The 22572-nt window shown below is 41.6% G+C and overlaps 2 protein-coding genes across 2 annotated transcripts in view; one reads left to right on the plus strand and one right to left on the minus strand.

Annotated features, from left to right (window-relative positions):
* The window catches only part of GP6 (glycoprotein VI platelet), a 29320-nt gene extending 12883 nt beyond the window's left edge, over window positions 1-16437 (plus strand). The window contains exons 4-7 of the mRNA XM_049900883.1: window positions 491-775; window positions 5687-5740; window positions 13628-13678; window positions 14189-16437. Of these exons, the coding sequence (XP_049756840.1) occupies window positions 491-775; window positions 5687-5740; window positions 13628-13678; window positions 14189-14397 (599 nt within the window). The 3' untranslated portion in view covers window positions 14398-16437. The remainder of the gene's footprint in view (window positions 1-490; window positions 776-5686; window positions 5741-13627; window positions 13679-14188) is intronic.
* Window positions 10389-22572, minus strand: part of NLRP2 (NLR family pyrin domain containing 2) — a 31676-nt gene continuing 19492 nt past the window's right edge. Inside the window, exons 9-13 of the mRNA XM_049900880.1 lie at window positions 21447-21617; window positions 20462-20632; window positions 19399-19569; window positions 17027-17196; window positions 10389-10452 (exon numbers count right to left, since the gene is read on the minus strand). Coding sequence (XP_049756837.1) covers window positions 17070-17196; window positions 19399-19569; window positions 20462-20632; window positions 21447-21617 — 640 coding nt within the window. The 3' untranslated portion in view covers window positions 10389-10452; window positions 17027-17069. The remainder of the gene's footprint in view (window positions 10453-17026; window positions 17197-19398; window positions 19570-20461; window positions 20633-21446; window positions 21618-22572) is intronic.

Genomic DNA, 22572 nt, shown 5'->3' on the forward strand with positions numbered 1-22572 from the left:
TGGGAAATCTGGGGTGGAAAGGAGGAATGTTCGGTCACATTACAGGGATAGCAACTAGGGTCACATAACAATGTGTGTATAAATTTTTGTATGAGAAACTAACTTGAGCTGTAAACTTTCACCTAAAGTGCACACACACACACACCAAAGAGGTTGGCAGTTCAAACCCAAAGGTGCCTTGGAAGACAGACCTGGCAATCTGCTCCTGAAAGGTCACAGCCTTGAAAACCCTATGGAACAGTTCTTCTCTGCACATATAGGGTCACCATGAGTTGGAATTGGGTTGACAGCAACTAACAACATTTTCAAACAAGGTCATGCTCACGGGTATAGGGCTTAGAACTTCAACATATTTTGGGGGGGGACACAATTCATCCCATAACAGGATACAGCCAGAAAGTTCCCCAGCTCTTAAGAAGGTGGGGGGACCTACACACCTCCACAGCCAAGACACTGGACACTTCCCTTTAACATCAGAATTCTATTCTAGGAGGTTTCTCCAAGCCCTCACTGTCAGCCTTGCCCAGCTCATCAGTGTCCCAAGGAGGGGATGTGACCCTATGGTGTCGGACCCAATTTGGCTTTGACCGCTTTGCTCTGTACAAGGAAGGAGACCCTGGGCCCTCCAAGAGCCCTGAGAGGTGGTACCAGGCCGAATTCCCCATCATCACTGTGACTGCTGCCCACAGTGGGACCTACCGGTGCTACAGTTTTTCCAGTTCATTTCCATACTTGTGGTCACATCCCAGTGACCCCCTGGTGCTCGTGGTCACAGGTGAGGGGATGCTGACCAAACCTTTTCTCTTCAACCTTCACAAGCCCTGATGGCAATTCTAAAGGGAGGGAAAGTGGTAGGGCAGGGGAAGATCTGGAGAATGTGTTTGTTCTCTGTTGCTGCTATAGGGGACTCACTGGGTGATGTAAAAAGTCAAGCACTTGACTGCTTGCCAAAAGGTGGACGGTTCAAACCCACCCAGAGGTGCTTTGGAATACAGGCCTGATGATATTCTTCTGAAAGGTCACAGCCTTGAAAACCCTATGGAGCAAAGTTCTACTCTGCACACATGGGGTCACCATGAGTCGGAGTTGACTCGACGGCAACTAGCAACAACAACATTGCTGCTGTAACAAATTACCATAAACTTAGGAGCCCTGGTGGCGCTGTGGTTAAGAGCTCATCTGCTAACCAAAAGGTTGGCAGTCCGAGTTCACCAACTGCTCCTTGGAAACCCTATGGGACAGTTCTACTCTGTCCTATAGGGTTGCTATGAGTTGGAATTGACTCAACAGCAACAGGTTTGGTTTTGGTTTAGGGGCTTAAAACAATACAAACTTAACATCCTACAGTTCTGAAATTAGAAGTCTGACATGGGTCTTAAAAACCTGCCCAAACCCATTGCCTTCGGGTTGATTCTCATAGTGATCCTATAGGACAGAGTAGAGCTGCCCCATAGGGTTTCGTAGGCTGTAATCTTTTCAGAAACTGACTGGCACATCTTCATGCGGAGCAGGTTGTGGGTTCAAGTTGAAGACCTCGCAATTAGCAGCCAAGCACTTAACCACTGTGCCACCAAGGCCCTTGACATGGGTCTTACTAGGCTAAAATCAAGGTGTTGGCAGGGCTGTGCTCCTCCTACAGGATGTAGGAGAGAATCCATTTCTTACCTTTTCCAGCTTCTGGTGGCCACCTGCATTCCTTGGCTCATAGTACCTTCTTCCAACTTGAAAGTCAAAAAAGAAGCATCTTCACATCTCTTTCTGAGTCTGGCATTCCTGCCTCCATCTTCTAAAGAAACTTAGTACATTGGGCCCGCTTGGATAATCCAGGATTATCTCCCCTTCTCAAGGCCCTTAACTGAATCACATCTTGCAAGTCCTCTTTCCCATATAAGGTACCGTATTTTTATTCACAGAATTCAGTGGTTAGGATGTGAACGTTTTTATAGGAGGGCATTTCTCTGTCTACCACAGGACATATACACTAAGAAAAAAAACCTTAATACCATGAGTAAAGCATTATGTCTTGTTGGGGTTTCAAAAAACAAACAAGCGAACAGTAACAACAACAAAAAAAAAACTCACAGAAATTACTTGACCAAATTATACCACTGTTGTAGGAAGAACACTTCGAAATGACTCTCCTTATACCACTGTCAAATGTTCAGATTTTCTTATTCTTAATGAATTAAGTACACGGATCTTTGTGAAAAATCTTGCTGCTAAATCCTTTATATCAACAGATGCAATTTAAAGACGGTTGTTGATGCTATGGAGTCCTGGTGGCACAGTGGTAAAGAGCTCAGCTACTAATCAAAAGGTCGGCAGTTCGAATCCACCAGCCGCTCCTGGGAAAGCCTATGTGGCAGTTCTGCTCTGTCCTATAGGGCTGCTATGAGTCGAAATTGCCTTGATGGCAACAGGTTTTTTTTTTTTTTTTTTTCGGATTGATGCTACATGCCAGCCTTTGTTCTATGATTTATATACATTCACTAGTATTTGAAGCAACCAGATTATTTGAAATATCTCAATAGAGAGAAAAGTAATAATTCTCTTAGTAATGGAAGGAATTTTTATCTTCCTAGTCATCAATGGGTTAGAAGTGACTACAGGGTAAAATATTTCATTCAAATTTAGCTAGAGAGGTCATTATTGACTAAAAGTTGTGTCCCATTCTTTTGTTGTTGTTGATAGTTTTATTGAGGTATAATTTATGTACCTTAAAGTTCACCCATTTTAAGTGTCTAATTCAATGCTTTTAAGAAACTTTAAAGAGTTGTGCAATCATCACCACAATCTAATTTTAGCTTAGCCTATTTCTGTTAACCCAAAAAGATCTCTTGTGTCCATTTGTAGCCACTTCCTATTCCCACTCTCAGCTCCAGGCAACCACTGATCTACTTTCTCTATATATAGATTTGCCTTTTCTGGACATTTTATATAAAGGAAATCATACAATATTTGGACTTTTGCATCTACCTTCTTTCACTCAGCATAATGTTTTTGAGCTTCTTTCATGTTGCAGCATGGAACAGTCTCCCATTTTGTTGTTGTTGTTGTTGTTTGTTTAAAAAATTTTTTTAATTTGGTGAAAGTATACACCATTTCAACAGTTTCTACCTGTAAAATTCAGTGACGTTGATTACATTCTTCAAGTTGTGCTACCATTCTCACTATCTTTTTCCAAAATTATGCCACCACCATTATCTTAACCTCACGGTTTCCTAAGATTTCCATCCAAACTTTCGAGTTGCTGTTGTCAATTTGATCTCACATACATAATTCTTTTAAAGAGCACAATGCTCGAAGCTGTCAATTTTCCATTCTTAAAGGGTGTTTCTTTCAAAAGGCACACCGTATGCATATCTTCTACAATTCTCAGAGGGTTAAAAAAAAAAAAAAACTTGGTCTTATTCCCCAACTCATGCTCCCAATCACATCTTCAAGTCTTATCCATAACCTCACAATTTCTCAACATCTCCATTGCTCTACTACGAAAACCCAGTGCCGCCGAGTTGATTCCGACTCATAGCGACCCTATAGGACAGAGTCCACCATCTATTAACTGGATGGGTTTAGTAGTTTCCATGCTGGTTTCTGTGTGTCCATCTTTGACACATTTAGACTGTTTTCAAAGCTGCAGCCGGAGGTTCCTTTAAAAACTTATGTCAGATTATTTCATACCTTTGGTCAGAGTTGGCCAGTGGCTCCTGTCACACTCCTTTCCAAAACCTCTAAGTTTCTGTGCAATCTTATTTCCCATCTCTACCTTTCTGATCACCTGTCTACTGCTCTCCTCATTCACTCTGCTTTATAGATGCTACGCTTCTTGACTTTATTTGAATATTCAGGCTTACTACTGCTCCAGAGACTTTCCCTTGCTAGGAGGCTCTGCTCCTAGGTATTCTCATGGCTCATTCCATCAGCTCCTTCAGGTCTTCCATCAAAAGTCACCTTCTTGCCACTCTAACACACACTAGTCATCTCTGTTTAATTTTTCTCCATTACACTGATGTCATATACACTATACTGATTTGTGGTGTTTATTATCTACCTGTTCTTTCTGGAATGTAAGCTCCAGAAAGGCAGAAGACATTTTCATCAGATTTCTTTATTGCTGTACCTCAGTATTAACAGCAGTTTCTGGGCTATTGTTGGTGCTTAGTAAATATTTGATAAATGTATGAATCATTTGATTCAGGGACCTTTATTTCTTAACAGCTTTACGAAGGTATTATTTACATACCATAAAATTCACCTGTTTTAAGTATACAATTCAGCAATTTTCAGTAACTTTACAGAGTTGTACAACCATCACCACAATCCAATTTTAGAACATTTCAATCACCCCCCAAAAGATTCCTCATACCCATTTGCAATCATTCTCCATTTCCATCAGATGAGACTCAGAAAACCTCTGATCTTATTTCTGTCTCAATAGATTTACCTTTTTTGAGTTCCTGTTCACTTATTGCTTCTTTAATCCAGCATATCTAAAGGGCCGTGCAGTGGCTAAAAGCTACAGCTGCTAACCAAAAGGTCAGCAGTTTGAATCCATCAGGCACTCCTTGGAAACCTTATGAGGCAGTTCTACTCTGTCCTGTAGGGTTACTATGAGTCAAAATTGACTCAATGACAACAGGTTTGGTTTTTTTCAGGTGACGCTTTGGCCAATGATCACTGGGGGCTGATTGTACAATTGAGTAAACCTTCCTTTTAACAATGTGTTTTTTCCTTACACACGCACAGACAGCCACATAAACATACATACATAAAACAATTAGTAGAGCAAACAGGCTTTAACCAACGATGCATCCAACGCATGTATAATTGTGCCCCTGATAAGCACTATGAGAAGTACAGTGCTTTTAGAACCTAGAAGGGAAGGTAGTCTGAGAAGGCTTCTCAGAGTAATCAGTGTTTGATCTGGATTGAAGGGGGCAGTAAGTGCTAACCGAGCCCTGGTGATGCAGTAGTGAAATACTTGGCTGCAAATACAAAAATTGATGGTTCAAACCCACGAACTGTTCCATGGGAGAAAGATGTGGCGCTCTGCTTCTGTGAAGATTACAGCCTCAGAAACCCTGTGGGGCAGTTCTGCTCTGTCCTGCAGGGTCACTATCAGTCAGAATTGACTCCATGACAATGGATTTTAAGCGCTAACTAGGTTGATGGAATTGGGGTGGTGTGCACATGGGTGGAATTGTATGTGTAAACATATTGTGGTGGGAAGAAGATTTGCAGTGTGATGGGAGATGAAAAAGGAATGAGTTTTGCTCCTTAGGGATTCCCTCATATGTGATACCTGTCCCTTTGCACCAACTTATTCCACAGTTCCAGTCCCCCCATTGATTCCCCAGGAGACAAGGAGCTGGTTTTGCTCCCAGGGACAAAATGAAGATATAGTTATGGATATCCAGAAGGAGAAATAGAACTGAGATTGGAAAAGGGGGGAAGACAGCTATTGGTTTCATCATTATTAATTAGCTCCAGAATGTGCCAGGAGATGGGATGTGGACTTTTCAAATGATATTTAAATATCCACAAAAAACAGTGAAGTAAGCTTCTTTATACTCACTCTCTATGAGTATAAAGGTGAGGTGAGGCAACCGGGTTGCAGAAATGTTTTATTATTTGCTCAGGATCCACACACAGAAGCACAGATTTCTCTCCTTTTATGATTTCTCAGGAACCTCTGTGACTCCTAGCTGGTTACCCACAAAGCGACCTACATCTGTATCAGGTAAGTTTTGTAGGCTTCTCCTGTGTCTGGAATATGAAGCACGTTAATCCATCCTTCCCTCTGTCTAAATCTCTCAATTTAGTTCACTTGGTTCTTTCATGAATTTGCTTTATTTAAAAAGTTCTTTATTTCTCCCTGTAAAAAGAGTAAAAAATCAATAAACTCATTGCCTTCTAGTCAATTTCAACTCACAGCAACCCTATAGGACAGGGTAGAACTGCTCTTTAGGGTTTCCAATGCTGTAATCATTACAACCCACAGTGCTGATGTCAGATGGATCCTGGCTGAAAGCAGAGAATACCAGAAGGATGTTTACCTGTGTTTTATTGATTATGCAAAGGCATTTGACTGTGTGGATCATAACAAACTATGGATAATATTGCGAAGAAAGGGAATTCCAGAACACTTAATTGTGCTCATGAGGAACCTTTACATAGATCAAGAGGCAGTTGTTCAGACAGAACAAGGGGATACTGACTGGTTTAAAGTCAGGAAAGGTGTGCGTCAGGGTTGTATTCTTTCACCATACCTATTCAGTCTGTATGCTGAGCAAATAATCCGAGAAGCTGGACTATGTGAAGAAGAATGGGGCATCAGGATTGGAGGAAGACTCATTAACAACCTGCATTATGCAGATGACACAACCTTGCTTGAAGAGGACTTGAAGCACTTACTAATGAAGATCAAAGACCACAGCCTTCAGTATGGATTGCACCTCAACATAAAGAAAACAAAAATCCTCACAACTGGACCAATGAGCAACATCATGACAAACGGAGAAAAGATTGAAGTTGTCAAGGATTTCATTTTACTTGGATCCATAGTCAACAACCATGGAAGCAGCAGTCAAGAAATCAAAAGACACATTGCATTGGGTAAATCTGCTGCAAAGGACCTTTTTAAAGTGTTGAAGAGCAAAGATGTCACTCTGAAGACTAAGGTGCGCCTGGCCCAAGCCATGGTATTTTCAATCACATTATATGCATGTGAAAGCTGGACAGTGAATAAGGAAGGCCAAAGAAGAATTGACGCCTTTGAATTGTGGTGTTGGCGAAAAATATCGAATAAACCATGGACTGCCGAAAGAACGAACAAATTTGTCTTGGAAGAAGTACAACCAGAATGGTCCTTAGAAGCAAGGATGGCGAGACTGCATCTTACATACTTTGGACATGTTGTCAGGAGGGATGAGTCTCTAGAGAAGGACATCATACTTGGTAGAGTACAGGGTCAGTGGAAAAGAGGAAGACCTTCAATGAGGTGGACTGACACAGTGGCTGCAACAATGAGCTCAAGCATAACGATTGTAAGGATGGCACAGGACTGGGCAGTGTTTCGTTCTGTTGTGCATAGGGTGGCTACGAGTTGGAACCGACTTGACGGCACCTAACAACAACAACAACCATTACAGACAGAAGCAGACTGCCACATCTTTCTTTTGTGAATGGCTGGTGGGTTTGAACCACCAACATTTCGGTTAGCAGCAAAGTGCTTAACCGCTATGCCACCAAGGCTCCCTTAGGATAATAGATATTAATGTGCTGACCTATACCTTGTCTCTATCCTGTGATAGGTTTATAATACCTAAAGTGTAGAAGAATAATCTGAGCAGTTTGTCAAGTTGTGGATTCCTGTACTCCATTTCTAAGCCTGATTCTATACGCCACTGCTGTCAAGTCGATTGTGACTCATAGCAACCCCATAGGGTTTCCAAGGCTGTAAATCTCTACAAAAGCAGACTGCTACATCTATCTCTGGGGGCGTGGCTGGTGGCTTCAAACTGCTGATCTTTCGAATAGTAGTTGATCGCTTTAACCACTGTGCCACCAGGGTTCCTTTTTCTATAGTTCAGTGGTTCTCAAAATTTAATGTGGATAAGAATCATGTTGTTGCTAGGTGCCAGTAGAGTCAATTTTGACTCATAATGACCCTGTAATAGGACAAAGTAGAACTGCCCCATAGGGTTTCTTAGGCTGTAATCTTTACGGAAGGAGATTGTCAGCTCGTTTCTTCTGCAGAGCCACTAGTGGGTTTGAGCCCCTGACCTTTCAGCTAGCAGCTGAGTGCTTAACCATTGTGCCACGTGGGATCCTTATAAGAATCATGCAAAAGGCTTATTAAAGTACAGACATCCGCGCCCCACCCCCAGAGTTTCTGATTCAGGACGTTTGAGGTGGAATCTAAAAATTTTCATTAAAAAAAAAATTTTATTGTGTTTTTGGTAAAAGTTTACACAGCAAATTAGGTTCCCATTTGACAATTTCTACATAAATTTTTCAGTGACATTAGTTACGTTTTTCACAGTGTGTCAACATTCTCTTTAATTGTGTTCTGGTTCTGCTGTTTCCAATACTCTAGTTTCCCTGCTGTCTTATCTTCTGTTTTTGCTTTAGAGTAATTGTTGGCCTTTTGGTCTCACATAGATGGTTTTTTAATGGGGCACTGTATTTGTGGGTAATCCTTTATTTTGTGCGTCAATCTGTTATTTTGCTAAAAGGTGACCTCAGGGGCTAGTTTCAGTTCAAGTTTTAGAGTATCTCAGGGTGATAGTCTCAGGGAGTCCTCTAGTCTCAACTGGGTCAGTAAGTCTGGACTTTTTAAGAATTTGAGTTCTGTTCCACGTTTTTATCTCGTTCTATCGAGGTCCATCTATTGTGGTCCTGATCAGAACTGTCAGTAGTGGTAGCCGGGCACCATCTAGTTCTTCTGGTTCAATAGTTTTCATTTCTAACAAGTTCTCAGGTAATGCTGATGCTGCTGGCCTGGGGACCCCACTGTGAGAACCACTGCACTAAGTTTTGTGTGGGACACAGTATTTCTCCATGTTCAAAAGCATCTCAGCTGATTCTGGCGTCCTGGATGATAATCTTGTTTTAAGAAATAATCTGCTAAACTGTGGCATCTCTAACATTTTCTGAGTCTCAGTGGCAGTCCTAGGTTACAAGAAACAAGAGGAATGTTAAAAAGGGCCATGAGTGACCAAGAATTTTCAGATACGTGGGGTAGAGGGCAATGTGAGGGTGTCATGTCAAATGAGGCAGGGACGCATAAAACAGTATCATACTGTGTGTGTGTGCTTCTTGTTGGATTTTTAAAACTTTATATTTTGAAATAATTATAGATTCACAGGGCAACTGGGTGGCACAAACGGTCAAACACTTAACTACTAGTCAAAGGGTTGGCGGTTCAAACACACCCAGAGGCACCTCGGAAGACAGGCCTGGCAATCTGATTCTGAAAGGTCATACCCTTGAAAACCATATGGAGCACAGTTCTCTGCACACATGGGGTCACCATGAGTTGGGGTTAACTCGACTGCAACTAATAACAACAACAAAAACAGATTCACAAGAAGTTGCAAAGACAGAGAGATCCCATGTACTGTACACCCATTTAAAAAAAAAACAACAACAACTTTTGTTGTGCTTTTGGTGAAAGTTTACACCACAGATTAGGTTCCCATTTGGCAATTTCTATACAAGTTGTTCAGTGACATTAGATATGTTTTCCACAATGTGTCAGCATTCTCATTGTGTTTTGGTTGTTCTGTAGTTTCCCCCCTTTTTTAGCATCTTGCATAACTATAATACAACATCAAAACTAGGCATTTGACATTGGTATAACCAGTGTGGATAGCTGTGTATCAATGTATTGCATGTGTAGATTTGTGTAACCACCACCACAATCAAGATATAGAACTATCCCATCACCGCAGAGATCTCCCTTGTGCTACCTTTTTATAGTCAGATTCATCCCCTTTCCCCACACCATTTCTAGTCTCTGGAAACTAATTTGTGCCCCGCTCTATAATTTAAGGAACTGGGGTGATGCAAGTGCTTTGCAATCAGCTGTTAACCTAAAGTTTGGCAGTTCAAACTCACCCGGAGGCTCTTTGGGAGAAAGTTCTGGTGATCTGCTTCTGTAAAGATTACTGCTAAGGACCATTGTTGAATATTTTGATCAAAGATTTTATAGAAGAATCCTGATCAAAAGAGGGAAAATTCAGAACAGAACGTCAAATTCTTATGGACTCCATAATTTCTGGAGCCATGGAGGCTGGACGAACCCCTAAAACTATTGTCCTGAGATAATCTTTAAACCTTAAACCAAAAATATCCCCTGAAGTCTTCTTAAAACCAAACGATAGTTTACCTTAACTAGTAAAAAATGTCTGCCTTGAGCATTATGCTTTTTTAAGTATTACCTGTATGGGATCGAATTGATAACAGCAACTTAAAAGTTTAGATAGGAAGCTTAGGGGGCAGTGAGTTTTTGTTAATGGGGGAGAAACAACTCAGAAAAGGAGGATGAGAATGGTTACACAACTTCAAGAACGTAATCAATGTCACTGAATTGTACATGTAGAAACTTTTGAATTCGTGTCTATTTTGCCGTGTTTATTTTCAACAACAACGACAAAAAAGAGTACAACCAAGAAAACTTTATGGAACTTAGTGTTACCCTATAACACATGGGGTCACCATGAGTCAGAATTGACTTGACAGCAAGTAACAGCAAGTCTATAATTTGGTCATTTACAGAATGTTATGTAAGTGAAATCATACAGTATATAACTTACTGGAATTGACTTTTTTCACTCAGCCACAATGCCCTTGAGATCCATCCAAGTTGTTGCGTTTATCAATAGTTCATTTCTTTTTATTGCTGAGTAGTATCACATGGCATGCATGTACCACACGGTGTGTTTAGATCTAAATTAAAGCAAGATTTATTAGTGAAACTCACAAGAAGAGATGTAGCAGAGAACAAATAAGCTCCAAGCTCTCATTATACTACAGACAGGTGTGATAGGCTAGGTTTTGCTGAGCTGGTTCTACCATAAAAAGGCTCCCAGGGAAGGTCCCAACCTTCAGTGGGAACTACAAATTTATTGGTTGAGGGGGTTCAGGAACTGTTTAAATGACTGTGTGAAAACAATGGGAAGCCCCTAGTTAAGAAAATGGCCTTAGTAAAGAGGTGGGCCTCCTATGCTCGTTGGCTAGTATCAGTTTGTTCATCTATTGAGCTCATGTAGACCTGATGATCCTCTTTTTTGTTTCCATATATATATATATATTTAAATTTTATTTTGTTATTGAGAATATACACAGCAGAACATACACCAATTCAACCATTTCTGCATGTATAATTTAGTGACATTGATTACATTCTTCGAGTTGTACCGTCATCCTCACCCTCCTTCTGAGTTGTTCCTCCCCTATTAACATAAACACACTGCCCCCTAAGCTTCCTATCTAGTCTTTTGAGTTACTATTGTCAATCTGATCACATATAGATAGTATTTAAAAGAGCATAATGCTCAGGGCAGACATTTTTTACTATTTAAGTTAAACTATTGTTTGGCTTTAAGAAAACTTTAGGGAATATTTTTGGTTTAAGACTTAGAGATTATCTCAGGGCAATAATTCCAGGAGTCCAGCCAGCCTCCATGATTAAGATATAATTCACATACCATAAAATTTACTGTTCCAACTAGGATACTACAATAATGAAAAAGGGCAAATAACAGGTGTTGGCAAGGATGTGAGGTCAGAGCTCTCATAGAGCTAATTTGGAAAACGGTTTAGCAGCTCCTCAAAAAGTTAAACATAGACTACAATGAGATTCCATCTCACTCCAACAAGGCTGGCATTAATCCAAAAAACACAAAATAATAAATGTTGGAGAGGTTGTGGAGAGACTGGAACACTTATACACAGCTGGTGGGAATGTAAAATGGTACAACCACTTTGGAAATCGATTTGGTGCTTCCTTAAAAAGCTCGAAATAGAACTACCATATGATCCAGCAATCCCACTCCTTGGAATATATCCTAGAGAAATAAGAGCCTTTACATGAACAGATATATGCACACTCATGTTCATTGCAGCGCTGTTTACAACAGCAAAAAGATGGAAGCAACCAAGATGCCCATCAACAGATGAATGGATAAATAAATTATGGTGTATTCATACAATGAAATACTATGCATCAATAAGGAACAATGATGAATCTGTGAAAAATTTCATAACACGGAGGAATCTGGAAGGCATTATGCTGAGTGAAATTAGTCAGGTGCAAAAGGACAAATATTGTATGAGACCACTATTATAAGGACTCAAAAAACAGTTTAAACAGAGAAGAAAATATTCTTTGATGGTTATAAGAGTGGGGAAGGAGGGAGGGAGGGAGGGAGAGGTTTTCACTAATTAGATAGTAGATAAGAACTATTTTAGGTGAAGGGAAAGACAACACACAATACAGGAGAGGTCAGCACAGCTGGACTAAACAAAAGCCAAAAGTGTTTCCTGAATAAACTGAACGCTTTGGAGGCCAGTATAGCAGGGGCAGAGGTTTGGGGGCCATGGTTTCAGGGGACATCTAAGTCAAATGGCATAATAAAATCTATTAAGAAAACATTCTGCACCCCACTTTGAAGAGTGGCATCTGGGGTCTTAAATGCTAGCAAGTGGCCATCTAAGATGCATCAATTGGTCTCAACCCACCTGGAGCAAAGGAGAATGAAGAACACCAAAGACACAGGGTAATTATAAGCCCAAGAGACAGAAAAGGCCACATAAACCAGAGACTACATTAGTCTGAGATGAGAAGAACTAGATGGTGCCTGGCTATAACCGATGACTGCCTTGACAGGGAACGAAACAGAGAACCCCTAAGGGTGCAGGAAAGCAGTGGGATGCAGACCCCAAATTCTTGTAAAAAGGCCAGACTTAATGGTCTGACTGAGACTAGAAGGACTCCAGAGGTCATGGTCCCCAGACCTTCTGTTAGCCCAAGACAGGAATCATTCCTATGGGATAGAAAATGATACTGATGAGGAGTGAGTTTCTTGGATCAAGTAGACACATGAGACTATGTGGGCAGCTCCTGTCTGGGGGGGAGATGAGAGGGCAGAGGAGGTCAGAAGCTGTCCGAATGGACACGACAAAAGAGAATGGAGGGAAGGAGTGTGCTGTCTTATTAGGGGGAGAACAACTAGGAGTATATAGCAAGGTATATATAAATTTTTGTATGAGAGACTGACTTGATTTCTAAACTTTCACTTAAAGCACAACAACAACAAAAAGTTAAACATAGAGTTATTATATAACCCAGCAATTCCACTCCTAGGCATATGAAAACTATGTTCACACAAAAATGTATATCTGAATGTTCATGGCAGCATTATTCATAGTAGCCAATGTCCATCAACTGGTAAATGAATCCACTTCTTATTAGACCATGGAGAGAGTCCTAGGATCTTTTGAATTTGTCTCTCCTCACTGTGCAGTGTGTGCCTGAGAAGGGGAGAGGTCCATAGAGTCCAGATATCACATAAAGGGGATGTGGAACAGAACTGGAAACTACTCCATTACTTATAATCTTCCTGATTAGAATTCCCAGAAACCTCCAGAAAACTGATCATCTCACCTACGAAAAAAGGCTCCACAATCAGTGAGTAACTTGGCACTTTTAGGTCAGCAGAAAGGAGTGTGAGGATGGCCTCCGTCTCCCATCATCTAAGGCTGTAGTCTATTAATTCACCTCACTAAACCACCTGACTCTTCCCAGGAAAATCCTTGGCTTGAGGATAGGGAATGGGATGGAGGTGGGCTCTGAGATTAGGGACATCAACTATGTTATAAACAATATTATTTTCATTGGACAGAAGAGAAAACGGGCTCATAGATGTTTGAACCACTTGCCAGAGGCCTCACATCTAATAAGTGATCAATTTGGGGTTCAAATCTCAACATCTTGAATTTATTGTTCATGCTCTTCTGAAATGCCATTGAATTCTGCTTCCTAAATGTGTGTGCTTGGAGCAGGGGCTGCGCTAGAAGATATGGTCTTATTCCTTCACATTTACTCTATTTTGATTCCCAGGGACTTCTAAGAACATTGCTGTCTTTTCAACGGAGTCAGGTTCTCCAACCGGTGAGTAAGTGGTCCTCTCAAGACCTACTTACTCCCCTTTCACCTTTGTCTCTTCACCTAAAATTAATTCCTTTCCATATAAGAAGCTACAACTATGATTTGGGGTTCTGGTCTGTAAGACATTAAGGAGTTGGAGGAATATCAACATTATGGAGACTGGAGTTGGGCAGCGAGATACAGTAGAAAGGCTGAGATACTTTAAAGAGCCAGAGAACTTACATCTCTTCCCCAACTTTATAGTCTTCTGCAATTACCCAGATAACCAGGTACTGTCATATCAGCCACAAATGGGGCATTGTACAGGGGAAATAATGTTCCAGGAGTTGGGCTTATCTAGCCCCAGCCCTTGGTGGGAAGGGGAGGGACACCCTACTAAAGAGATTGGCATCCTAACAAGTAGAGAATACGATCTCAGATTGGGAATAGGGCTGTGAGAAACCCAGGATATGGCTTCGAGTGGGACCTAGAGATGAGCTTTTTCTCACCTGTTCCCGTCTTTCATTTATCCAGGCCTTGCCCACCAGTACTACACCAAGGGCAATTTGGTCCGGATGTGCCTTGGTGCTGTGATTCTAGTACTCCTGGTGGGTATTCTAGTAGAAGATTGGCACAGCCGGAAGAAACTCCTGGTGCACAGAGTCAGAGCTGTCCAAAGACCACTCCCACCACTCCCACAGACCCCAAAACCACACCAGTTAGGACAGAGGTCAACCAGATAGTCATAGCCATGGGTGCCACAATTAGAATCATAGGCATGGTCATACTTAAGAGATAGATCGTGTGAGTGCGGAGAGAAAGAAGGTAGAGATTTCAGATGAGAAAAGGAAGGTCATGTTACTTCTTGGTGGCTCCCAACTTGGATCTGCTCCATCAAGTAACAGTGTCTATATAAGAATTCTATTTTGGAGCAACAGGAATCTAGCAGAGCTTCAACTCTCCTCGCTGGTATTTCACACATTTGTAGATCTCGCAACGCTGTCCTCTTATTTCCGCCCTCTCTATTATGGGTTACAGATGGATCTCCCTAGGATTCCTAGCTCTTACAGCTGATCCTGTCCTGTCTCTGTGCAAAATCGTCCCCATTTCCCCCTCGTGCTCTTCTCTGGTTATCCCTAAACCTAACACTCACCCTAACTCTACCTTAAGCTCCAGTCTGATAAATCTTTTATCTGAATGGGTCTGGTTCTTTCAGGTTGTCAGATATGCTATTCCTTTTCCCTGTAATAATAATGTTGAACATGTCAGTGGACTCTTGTCATACTTAGAAAAAACCCAGAGTCCTTCCAAATCCCATTGCTGTTGATTCTGACTCATAGTGGCCCTATAGGACACAACAGAACTGCCCTGTAGGGTTCCCAAGGCCGCAACCTTTATAAGAGCAGAGAGCCACATCCTCCTCCTGTGGAGCTGCTGGTGGGTTTGGAACTCCAACTTTTTGGTTAGCAGCCAACTGCTTAACCACTGTCCACCAGAGCTCCTCCAAAGTCCTTAAACTTGTCCTAAAAAGTCACTTTACAATTTGCCTCCTTGGCTATTTCCCCGAGTACTCTACTCCCAGCTCTCTAAGTCACTCTGTTTTAGCCACAATGACATTCTTGATGTTTTTCAAATATGCTGAGCAGGTTGCCAATTCAGGACACCTGCTCTTGTTAGCTTCATAGAAGCGGTTGGGCTGGTTTATACTTCTCACAGAAGTTCATGAACTTTCTTATTCTACCTTATTGCCAACTTCAGTGGTTTTAGCCTTAAATTTTCTTTACTCCTGGGAATTTAAATATGAACCAGATCTTGTGTCTGGAAGTGTCTGAAACAGTAACACACTCTTGGGGCTTATATCTCCTGGCCACCAGTCATATTGAAGAACAGAGAAGGGAGGGAAAGGAGAGAAAAGATAGGTACATTAATCTAGGCAAGGAAATCGAGTCTATCCTTTTCCAGCATATCAAGAGGTGGGAAAGGTTATGAACCCTTCTCTTCAGTCTTCTGACTCTTGCTTCCTTCTGCTTGCATCAAATGACATTCTTTTGTCTGTAATATAAAGTTTCCCTCTGCCTCCCTCCTTTCAGGGATATTTTATTACATTTATGGGCCACTCAGATAATTCAGGATATTCTCTCCATTTTAAGATTTAATCACATCTGCAAGTCATTTTCCAATGTAAGGTAATATTCACACATTCCTGGGAATAGAGATCTGGCTGTCCTTGAAGACCATTACTCAGCCCGCCAGCCTAGATATTTGACAGTTTATAAACATCAGTATTTTCACAATGATTTAATCTACCCCATCGGGTTGCTGGAAGAATTAGTTGAGTATATGCGTTTGAGTGTATGTGTACAAGACCACACCAAAGAATTGAGACATTTGAATTATGGTGCTGGTGAATACACCATGGACTTCCAGAACCACCAACCAATCTGTCTTGAAGTACAGCTGAAATACTCCTTAGAAGCAAAGATGGGGAGACTTGATCTCACATACTTTGGACACGTTATCAGGAGGAACCAATCCCTGGAGAAGGATATCACGCTTGGTAGAGGGCCAGTGAAAAACAGAAAGACCCTCAATGAGATGGAATGACAGTGGCTACAACAATGGGCTCAAACATAGCAATGATTGTGAAGGTGGTGCAGGCCCAGGCAGTGTTTTATTCTGCTGTACATAGGGTTGCTGTGCATCGGAGCCGATTCAGTGACACCTGACAACCACATTTGTACAAGAACAAGCAGATGCATGTACACGTGTATATATCAAGTGTTTTGGTCAATGCTTTGAATGCAAATTAGTGCTAAATAAAAAGCAACTGACTTATTTTAAGGAGTTTTGGGATTGTATATGTCACAAGGAAATGGTGAAGATCAGATAGGGAGGAACTATGCACAGAATTATATTTTCTGTAAGTAAATTAAGAGCCCTTACGAAGTATAACAATGATATGACCGGATATGTGCTTCGTTAAAGCACCTAAGAGTAGGGTTGGGAAGAGAAACGCTTTTAACAAGAACACTCACCAGGTAGCTCTTATGTAGGCCAAGAACAACCAGAACTGCACAATAGCAAGGCAAAGGCATCAGTGTGATCACAAATACTTCAGTCACTTTTTCCCAAAATACTCCAAAAATAAGGTATTTTTCCGAGTTTTGTCAGAACCCATTAATAAGTACAACTTAGTTTATAACTGCTTTCACCTTTATTTCTTTTGATATACTTGTGATACAGATTATTTCACACATAACAGGGCTAAGTGACTCGTGCACATTTCATGTAAGCCAGAGGGAAGGCCAAAGCTAAAATAGCATCTAGCCACCAACTTATGACTGAGGAGGCTCGTAGGAAATTCACCATCACCTTTGCGGGAGAAATGACTCCAGGGGGATTTCAGAGAAGGAAGTCAAAAGAAGAAAGTCTGTTTTTCCTGGAATCTTGGTTTGTCGTTCTCAATAGTCAGTTGTGGATTGCTTCCTTTGACTTCTTCCAGCAGCTTTTGCATTTGAGTATCAGATTCATTTATGTTTAGCCTGGGGGATAAAGAGAAAAAAATATTTCTTGTGCCACTTTTTTTGGTTATGCTATGTTACAGAGTTCCATACAGATTTGATACGTAAAAAGATAATATCAGGTTAATGCCATAATGGTATAAAGCCACACTGTGTAACTTTAGTTGGCTTGGACCATTTATTATTCTGTATTTTCCGTGAGATTTAATTGATAAATTTACCTGTGGTACAACTCTAATGCCTACCCCAGTCTATAACTTTGACAACTTCTACTTGGTAGACTATGGGGATCAATTAAGCAGATGAGATGTATATACTTGAACGAAGCCAAGTAAGGCCCACTTCCCACCAACCCCTTAGAGCTAGAAGATACTAGCTAGCCACCATTTATTTGACTTGAGATGATACCAACACCTCAGTTCTATGATTTACCTCCGTGGGAACCTTGTTCAGGATTTCCTGGGTGGTGCAGTTAACATGCTTGGCTACTAACTGAGAGTTGGAGGTTAGAGTCCACCCAGAGCTACCTCCGAAGAAAGGAGCTCTACTTCCAAAATATCAGCCATTGGAAACCCTATGGAGCACAGTTCTACTCTGACATACCTGGGGCAGCCATGATTCAGAAATCAGCTTGATGGCAACTGGCATTGGTAACCATATTCAGCTATGTGCATGTAGAAATGGGGGTGTGGGCAGAGGGAGAGAATAATTAAAACAAAATATGCACAAAGATAAGATGGAGATCAGCTGTCATGTTTCTTGGTAGCAATGCAGTCCTGGTTTTATGACCACCACCAAAAGTAGTTTTTATTTTGTTGTCCAAGATTCACAATACACCCAGTACAACCTTAAGCTAGTTTTGAGTAGATTTATCTTGTTGGCAACCAAAGTAACTTTGGTTAACATAAGAACCAAGAAGCTTCAAGACATTTTAAATATGACCCTCTGAGGTAAAAGATGTGTGTATTCTTTTTTTTTTTTTTGAGGTCAATCACATCTTGTGGTAGAGAAACAAAAGCAAACAGTTCCCCCATCCAGATCTGTGTTCAAGTAAAAGTGTTGAATCAGAAATGGAACATGAAGAATGGACCACACCAAAATTTTTAAGTATGTTGCTCTAAGACTGAGAGTATGATGTTAGGGTTTCAAGTAACAGAAATAGAAATCATTAACTTAAAAGGACTTATTTGAAGGAAACGGGGTGGCTCAAAGAGCTAAAGGCTGAGTTTTAGAAAGAAAGGGCCAGGGCATACCAACATTTCCAGGATTTATGATCCAGAAAGCAACCCCCACATGAAGTCACTCATCTTAAGACTCAAAGACCGAGAAAACAATATCTGACCGGCTGGTCTAAGGTAACAGCTTTGCTGTTGTCTTTGAGGGCAGTACACACCTTGATTGAAACTCACCAGTATCATCTGGATTGGGAGAGAACTCACAAAAAGGGGAGTAAGAAAACTCTAACGTCCCCATTACCTTGTTTTGACTAGCATGGTACCTTATAATCTGAGATTCATGTTAAATAAATGTATCCTACACAATGATTACTTTAAGCCATCAGTGGTCTATGTTGTACCTGAGAATTTTAAAAAGTCCTCACACTTCTAGGAAGAGACTCCTGGTTCTTTATAGCCATGGGAAGAAGTAAACAGAACTCAACGACAACTTGCTCCAATAAGCAAGCAGCTGAGAGCAGTTGGTAGTAACTTCACATATGGACTACTTCTAGGAGACAGCAGACTCACTCCAAAGAGTAGGCTTCTAAGCGGATATTGACTTCCCACCCAGACCTTTATAACCAACATAGCCCAGACACCAACTCTTCCCAAAAGCACCACGAGGTAAGCAGTTTGATTTTCATAACAGGACCATGGCTGACCACCATAGCTCCCCCTCAGTAAATAATTACGCCGTAAGTCCAAGAATCTGACTCATGGCAATGCCGTTGTGTGTCAGAGTAGAACTGTGCTCCATAGGGTTTTCGATGGCTGATATTCAGAAATGGATCGCCAGGCCTTGCTTCCTAGTCCATCTTAGTCTGGAAACTGCTGAAACCTGTTCAGCACCATAGCACCGCACGCCTCCACTGACAGACAGGTAGTTGCTGTGTATGAAATTCTACCACTGAAACACTACTGCCCCTCCTAGAAATATAGCTGGAGGAATATGCTATGCTGATATTTCATTTCAGATACAGGTTAAAGTTTAAGAAGCATAGTTTACCGTAGATGTTTCAAGTTACACGTTGGTTCCTTTAAGGCCTCACACAGAATATTCAGTCCAGTAATTCCTATGTGATTCAGCCCCAGATCCAAGTGTGTTAGGCTTGATTTTTGTTGGAGAAGCTTTGAGAGATGACTGCAGCCACTGTCGGTTATACCACAGTTCCACAGCCTAGAAGTCAACCACGTAGAAAAATATCTGTTGGCTTAATGTTCCAACACCATGATCTTCTATCTCAAGTCACGGGTTTTAGACAAGCTTGGAAATAGAGGCTCAGAAACGAAGCCGTGGGGTGGTGTGGTAGGTAGAAAGACAGACACCAAACCTGTCACATTGCCCTCAAGTTGATTCCAACTCCTGGCAACCCCATGTATTACAGAGTAACACATAGGGCTTCCATAGGGCTTTCCTGGCTAAATCTTTACAGAAGTGGATTGCCAAGCCTTTCTTCCGTGGTGCTGCTGGGTGGGCTCGAACTGCCAGTCTTTCACTTAGCAGCATGACTACAGACTGTGCCACCCAGAGACGTGGTAGGCAGAATAATAGTCCCCAAATATGCCCTTGTCATAATTCCTGGAGTCTGAATATGGTACCTTACGTGGCAAAAGGTACTTTGAAGATGTGGTTAAGGGTCTTGATATGGGGAAGTTATCTTGAATTATTTGGGTGAGCCTAATGTAATTATATTTAGTTCTTAGAAGAGGGAGGCAGGAGGGTCAGAGTCAGAAGGAGATGTGATGAAGGATGCAGAAGGGTGTGTGGCAGGGGTGGGGAGAAATTGATTTCAAGATGCTATAATGCCAGCTTTGAAGATAAGGAAGGAACCATGAACCAAGGAATGTGGGCAGCCCCTAGAAGCTGAGAAGGCAAGGAAACTTACTTTCCCCTAGAGTCTTCAGAAGGAACACAGCCCTGCCAACATCTTGGCTTTAGCCTAGTTAGACCTATTTCAGTGGGTGGGGAGGTATAGGGGAATGTGGGGAGGTATAGGGGAATGTGGGAATATAAAGGGCATGGGGTATATATACACAGACACAAGCTAAGGCAGCCAGTGTAGACTTACACCAGGGCCTGTAGTTTACAGTCAGGGTAACTCAAGCCCTCACACAGAAGCTGCACTCCACCATCTCCAAGCTCATTCTTTGCCAAGCACAGGTGTGTCAGCTTCTGGTTGATGATCAAAGCAGAAGAGAGATCCTTGCAACTGGCTTCTGTAAGATGACAGTTTTCCAACCTGCAGAAGCATCACACAAACGGTAAGATGGTAGGAACACTTCTGAAGTCCAACCTTCTTTGGCTGCCTCCAAATGCTAGAGTCCTCAGCTACAACCCTTCTTGTAACTTCCCCCTCCCCTCTCTCCTATGCTAATGACCCATGAAGGAAGAGGAAGGAAAGGACAAGATACATGGGCCATGCACCTGGTACCAAAAATATGGACCAGGTATTTCCATCAATAGGAAGGTCCGTGTGTCACCTTCATGCTCCCAATTCCAGGTTGTTACCCCTGGTTGTGGATTGAATTGTGCCCCCACAAAATGTGTATCAACTTGGCTAGGTCATAATTCCCAGTATTGTGCAACTGTCCACCATTTTCTCACCTGATGTAACTTTCCTATGTGTTGTAAATCCTATCCCTATGATGGAAGTTATGTTAATGAGGCAGTACTCAATCTGTAAGATTGGATTGTGTCTTGAGCCAACCTCTTTTCCAGCAGAGAGACATGGAGGACCTCATGCCACAGAGAAAGTAGTGTCAGGAGAAGAGCCTGTCCTTTGGACCTGGGGTCCCTGCACTGAGAAGCTCCTAGGCAAGGGGAAGATTGATAACAAGGACCTTTCCCCAGAGCTGACAGAAAGCCTTCCCCTGGAGCCGATGCCCTGAATTTGGACTTATAGCCTACTAGACGATGAGAGAATAAATTTATTTTGAAGCCATTCACTTGTGGTATTTTTTATAGCAGCACTAGATAACTAAGACATCCCAGCTAGAATTCCATGGCCGCAGACCTAGAATAGAGATACTCCGTAGACAAAAAGAGAGACTTACGACAACCTCTGCAGGGAACACCTTGGGTGCCTCAATGTTGTACATAGCAACTTCACACCCTCATCCAATAGCTCATCGGCTGTGAAGTTCAGGTATGTTAGGGACTGGTTGATTTCAAGGACCAAGAAGAGATCACCCCATTGCTGAGTGGTGGCTGAACAGGATTCCAACCTGCAGGAGAAACAGGAACAAGTTATGCTTGAGAATCTAAAACAAATACTGTGTAATTGTCTCACTCTATCATCTGGCCTAAATTAGCTGGAGTAGTAGTTGTCAACATGTGGTCCCTAGTTCAGCTGCACCAGCCTCAGAGACAGCTGCAAATGCAAATCCTTAGCCCCCACTTCAGACATACTGACTCAGCTCTATCTTGCTGCTAGAGAAAACAAAGCTGAGATCTTGAGTTTCTGAACGTATACCATGCATAGATAGAAACAAAGGGCTGCAATATTTTTAAGCTTTAGAAACTTCTAGAAGCTTCAGTGTCTTTAGTCATCTCAATTAGATGTAGAACCCAATAACTTATGTTTTAAGTTGCACACAAACACCTGGAAAACCTGTTAAAACTAATTCTTGGGAGGAGCCCCAGTGATGAATGGTTAAAATGCTCAGCTGCTAACCAAAATGGTGGTGGTTTGAACCTACCCAGCCATTCTGCTGGAGAAAGACCTAGTGATCTGCTTCCATAAAGATTACAGGCCCAGAAAACCCTATGGGACAGTTCTACTCTGTCACATGGGATCTCTGGTCAAAAATTGACTTGATGGTACCTAACAATAACAAAACCTCAACATGGATGACTTAAATATAGTTTTAAACAAACAACAAAAAAAGACTAACCCTAAATTCCTGGGCCACATCCCAATAGTTTCATTCAGAAAATCTAAGGTGGGCCCAAGATTTCATTTTGACATGTTCCCAGCTGATGCAGATGCTGTTAGTCCAGATACCACACATTGAGGCCTACCCGTTTAGGTGCCCAGTCAATCAAGTTCACTAAGCAACACGTTACATATATTCTATGCCTGGAGACCCTTACGTGCAAATCGAACTTTGTTGGAACATTATGGATTATCAGCATGGCCCCTGGAAATTTTTTTTTTTTTTAAATACTGGTTTTGCCACT

The sequence above is a fragment of the Elephas maximus genome, chromosome 11 (genome assembly GCF_024166365.1).
Source record: "Elephas maximus indicus isolate mEleMax1 chromosome 11, mEleMax1 primary haplotype, whole genome shotgun sequence".
NCBI lineage: Eukaryota > Metazoa > Chordata > Mammalia > Proboscidea > Elephantidae > Elephas > Elephas maximus.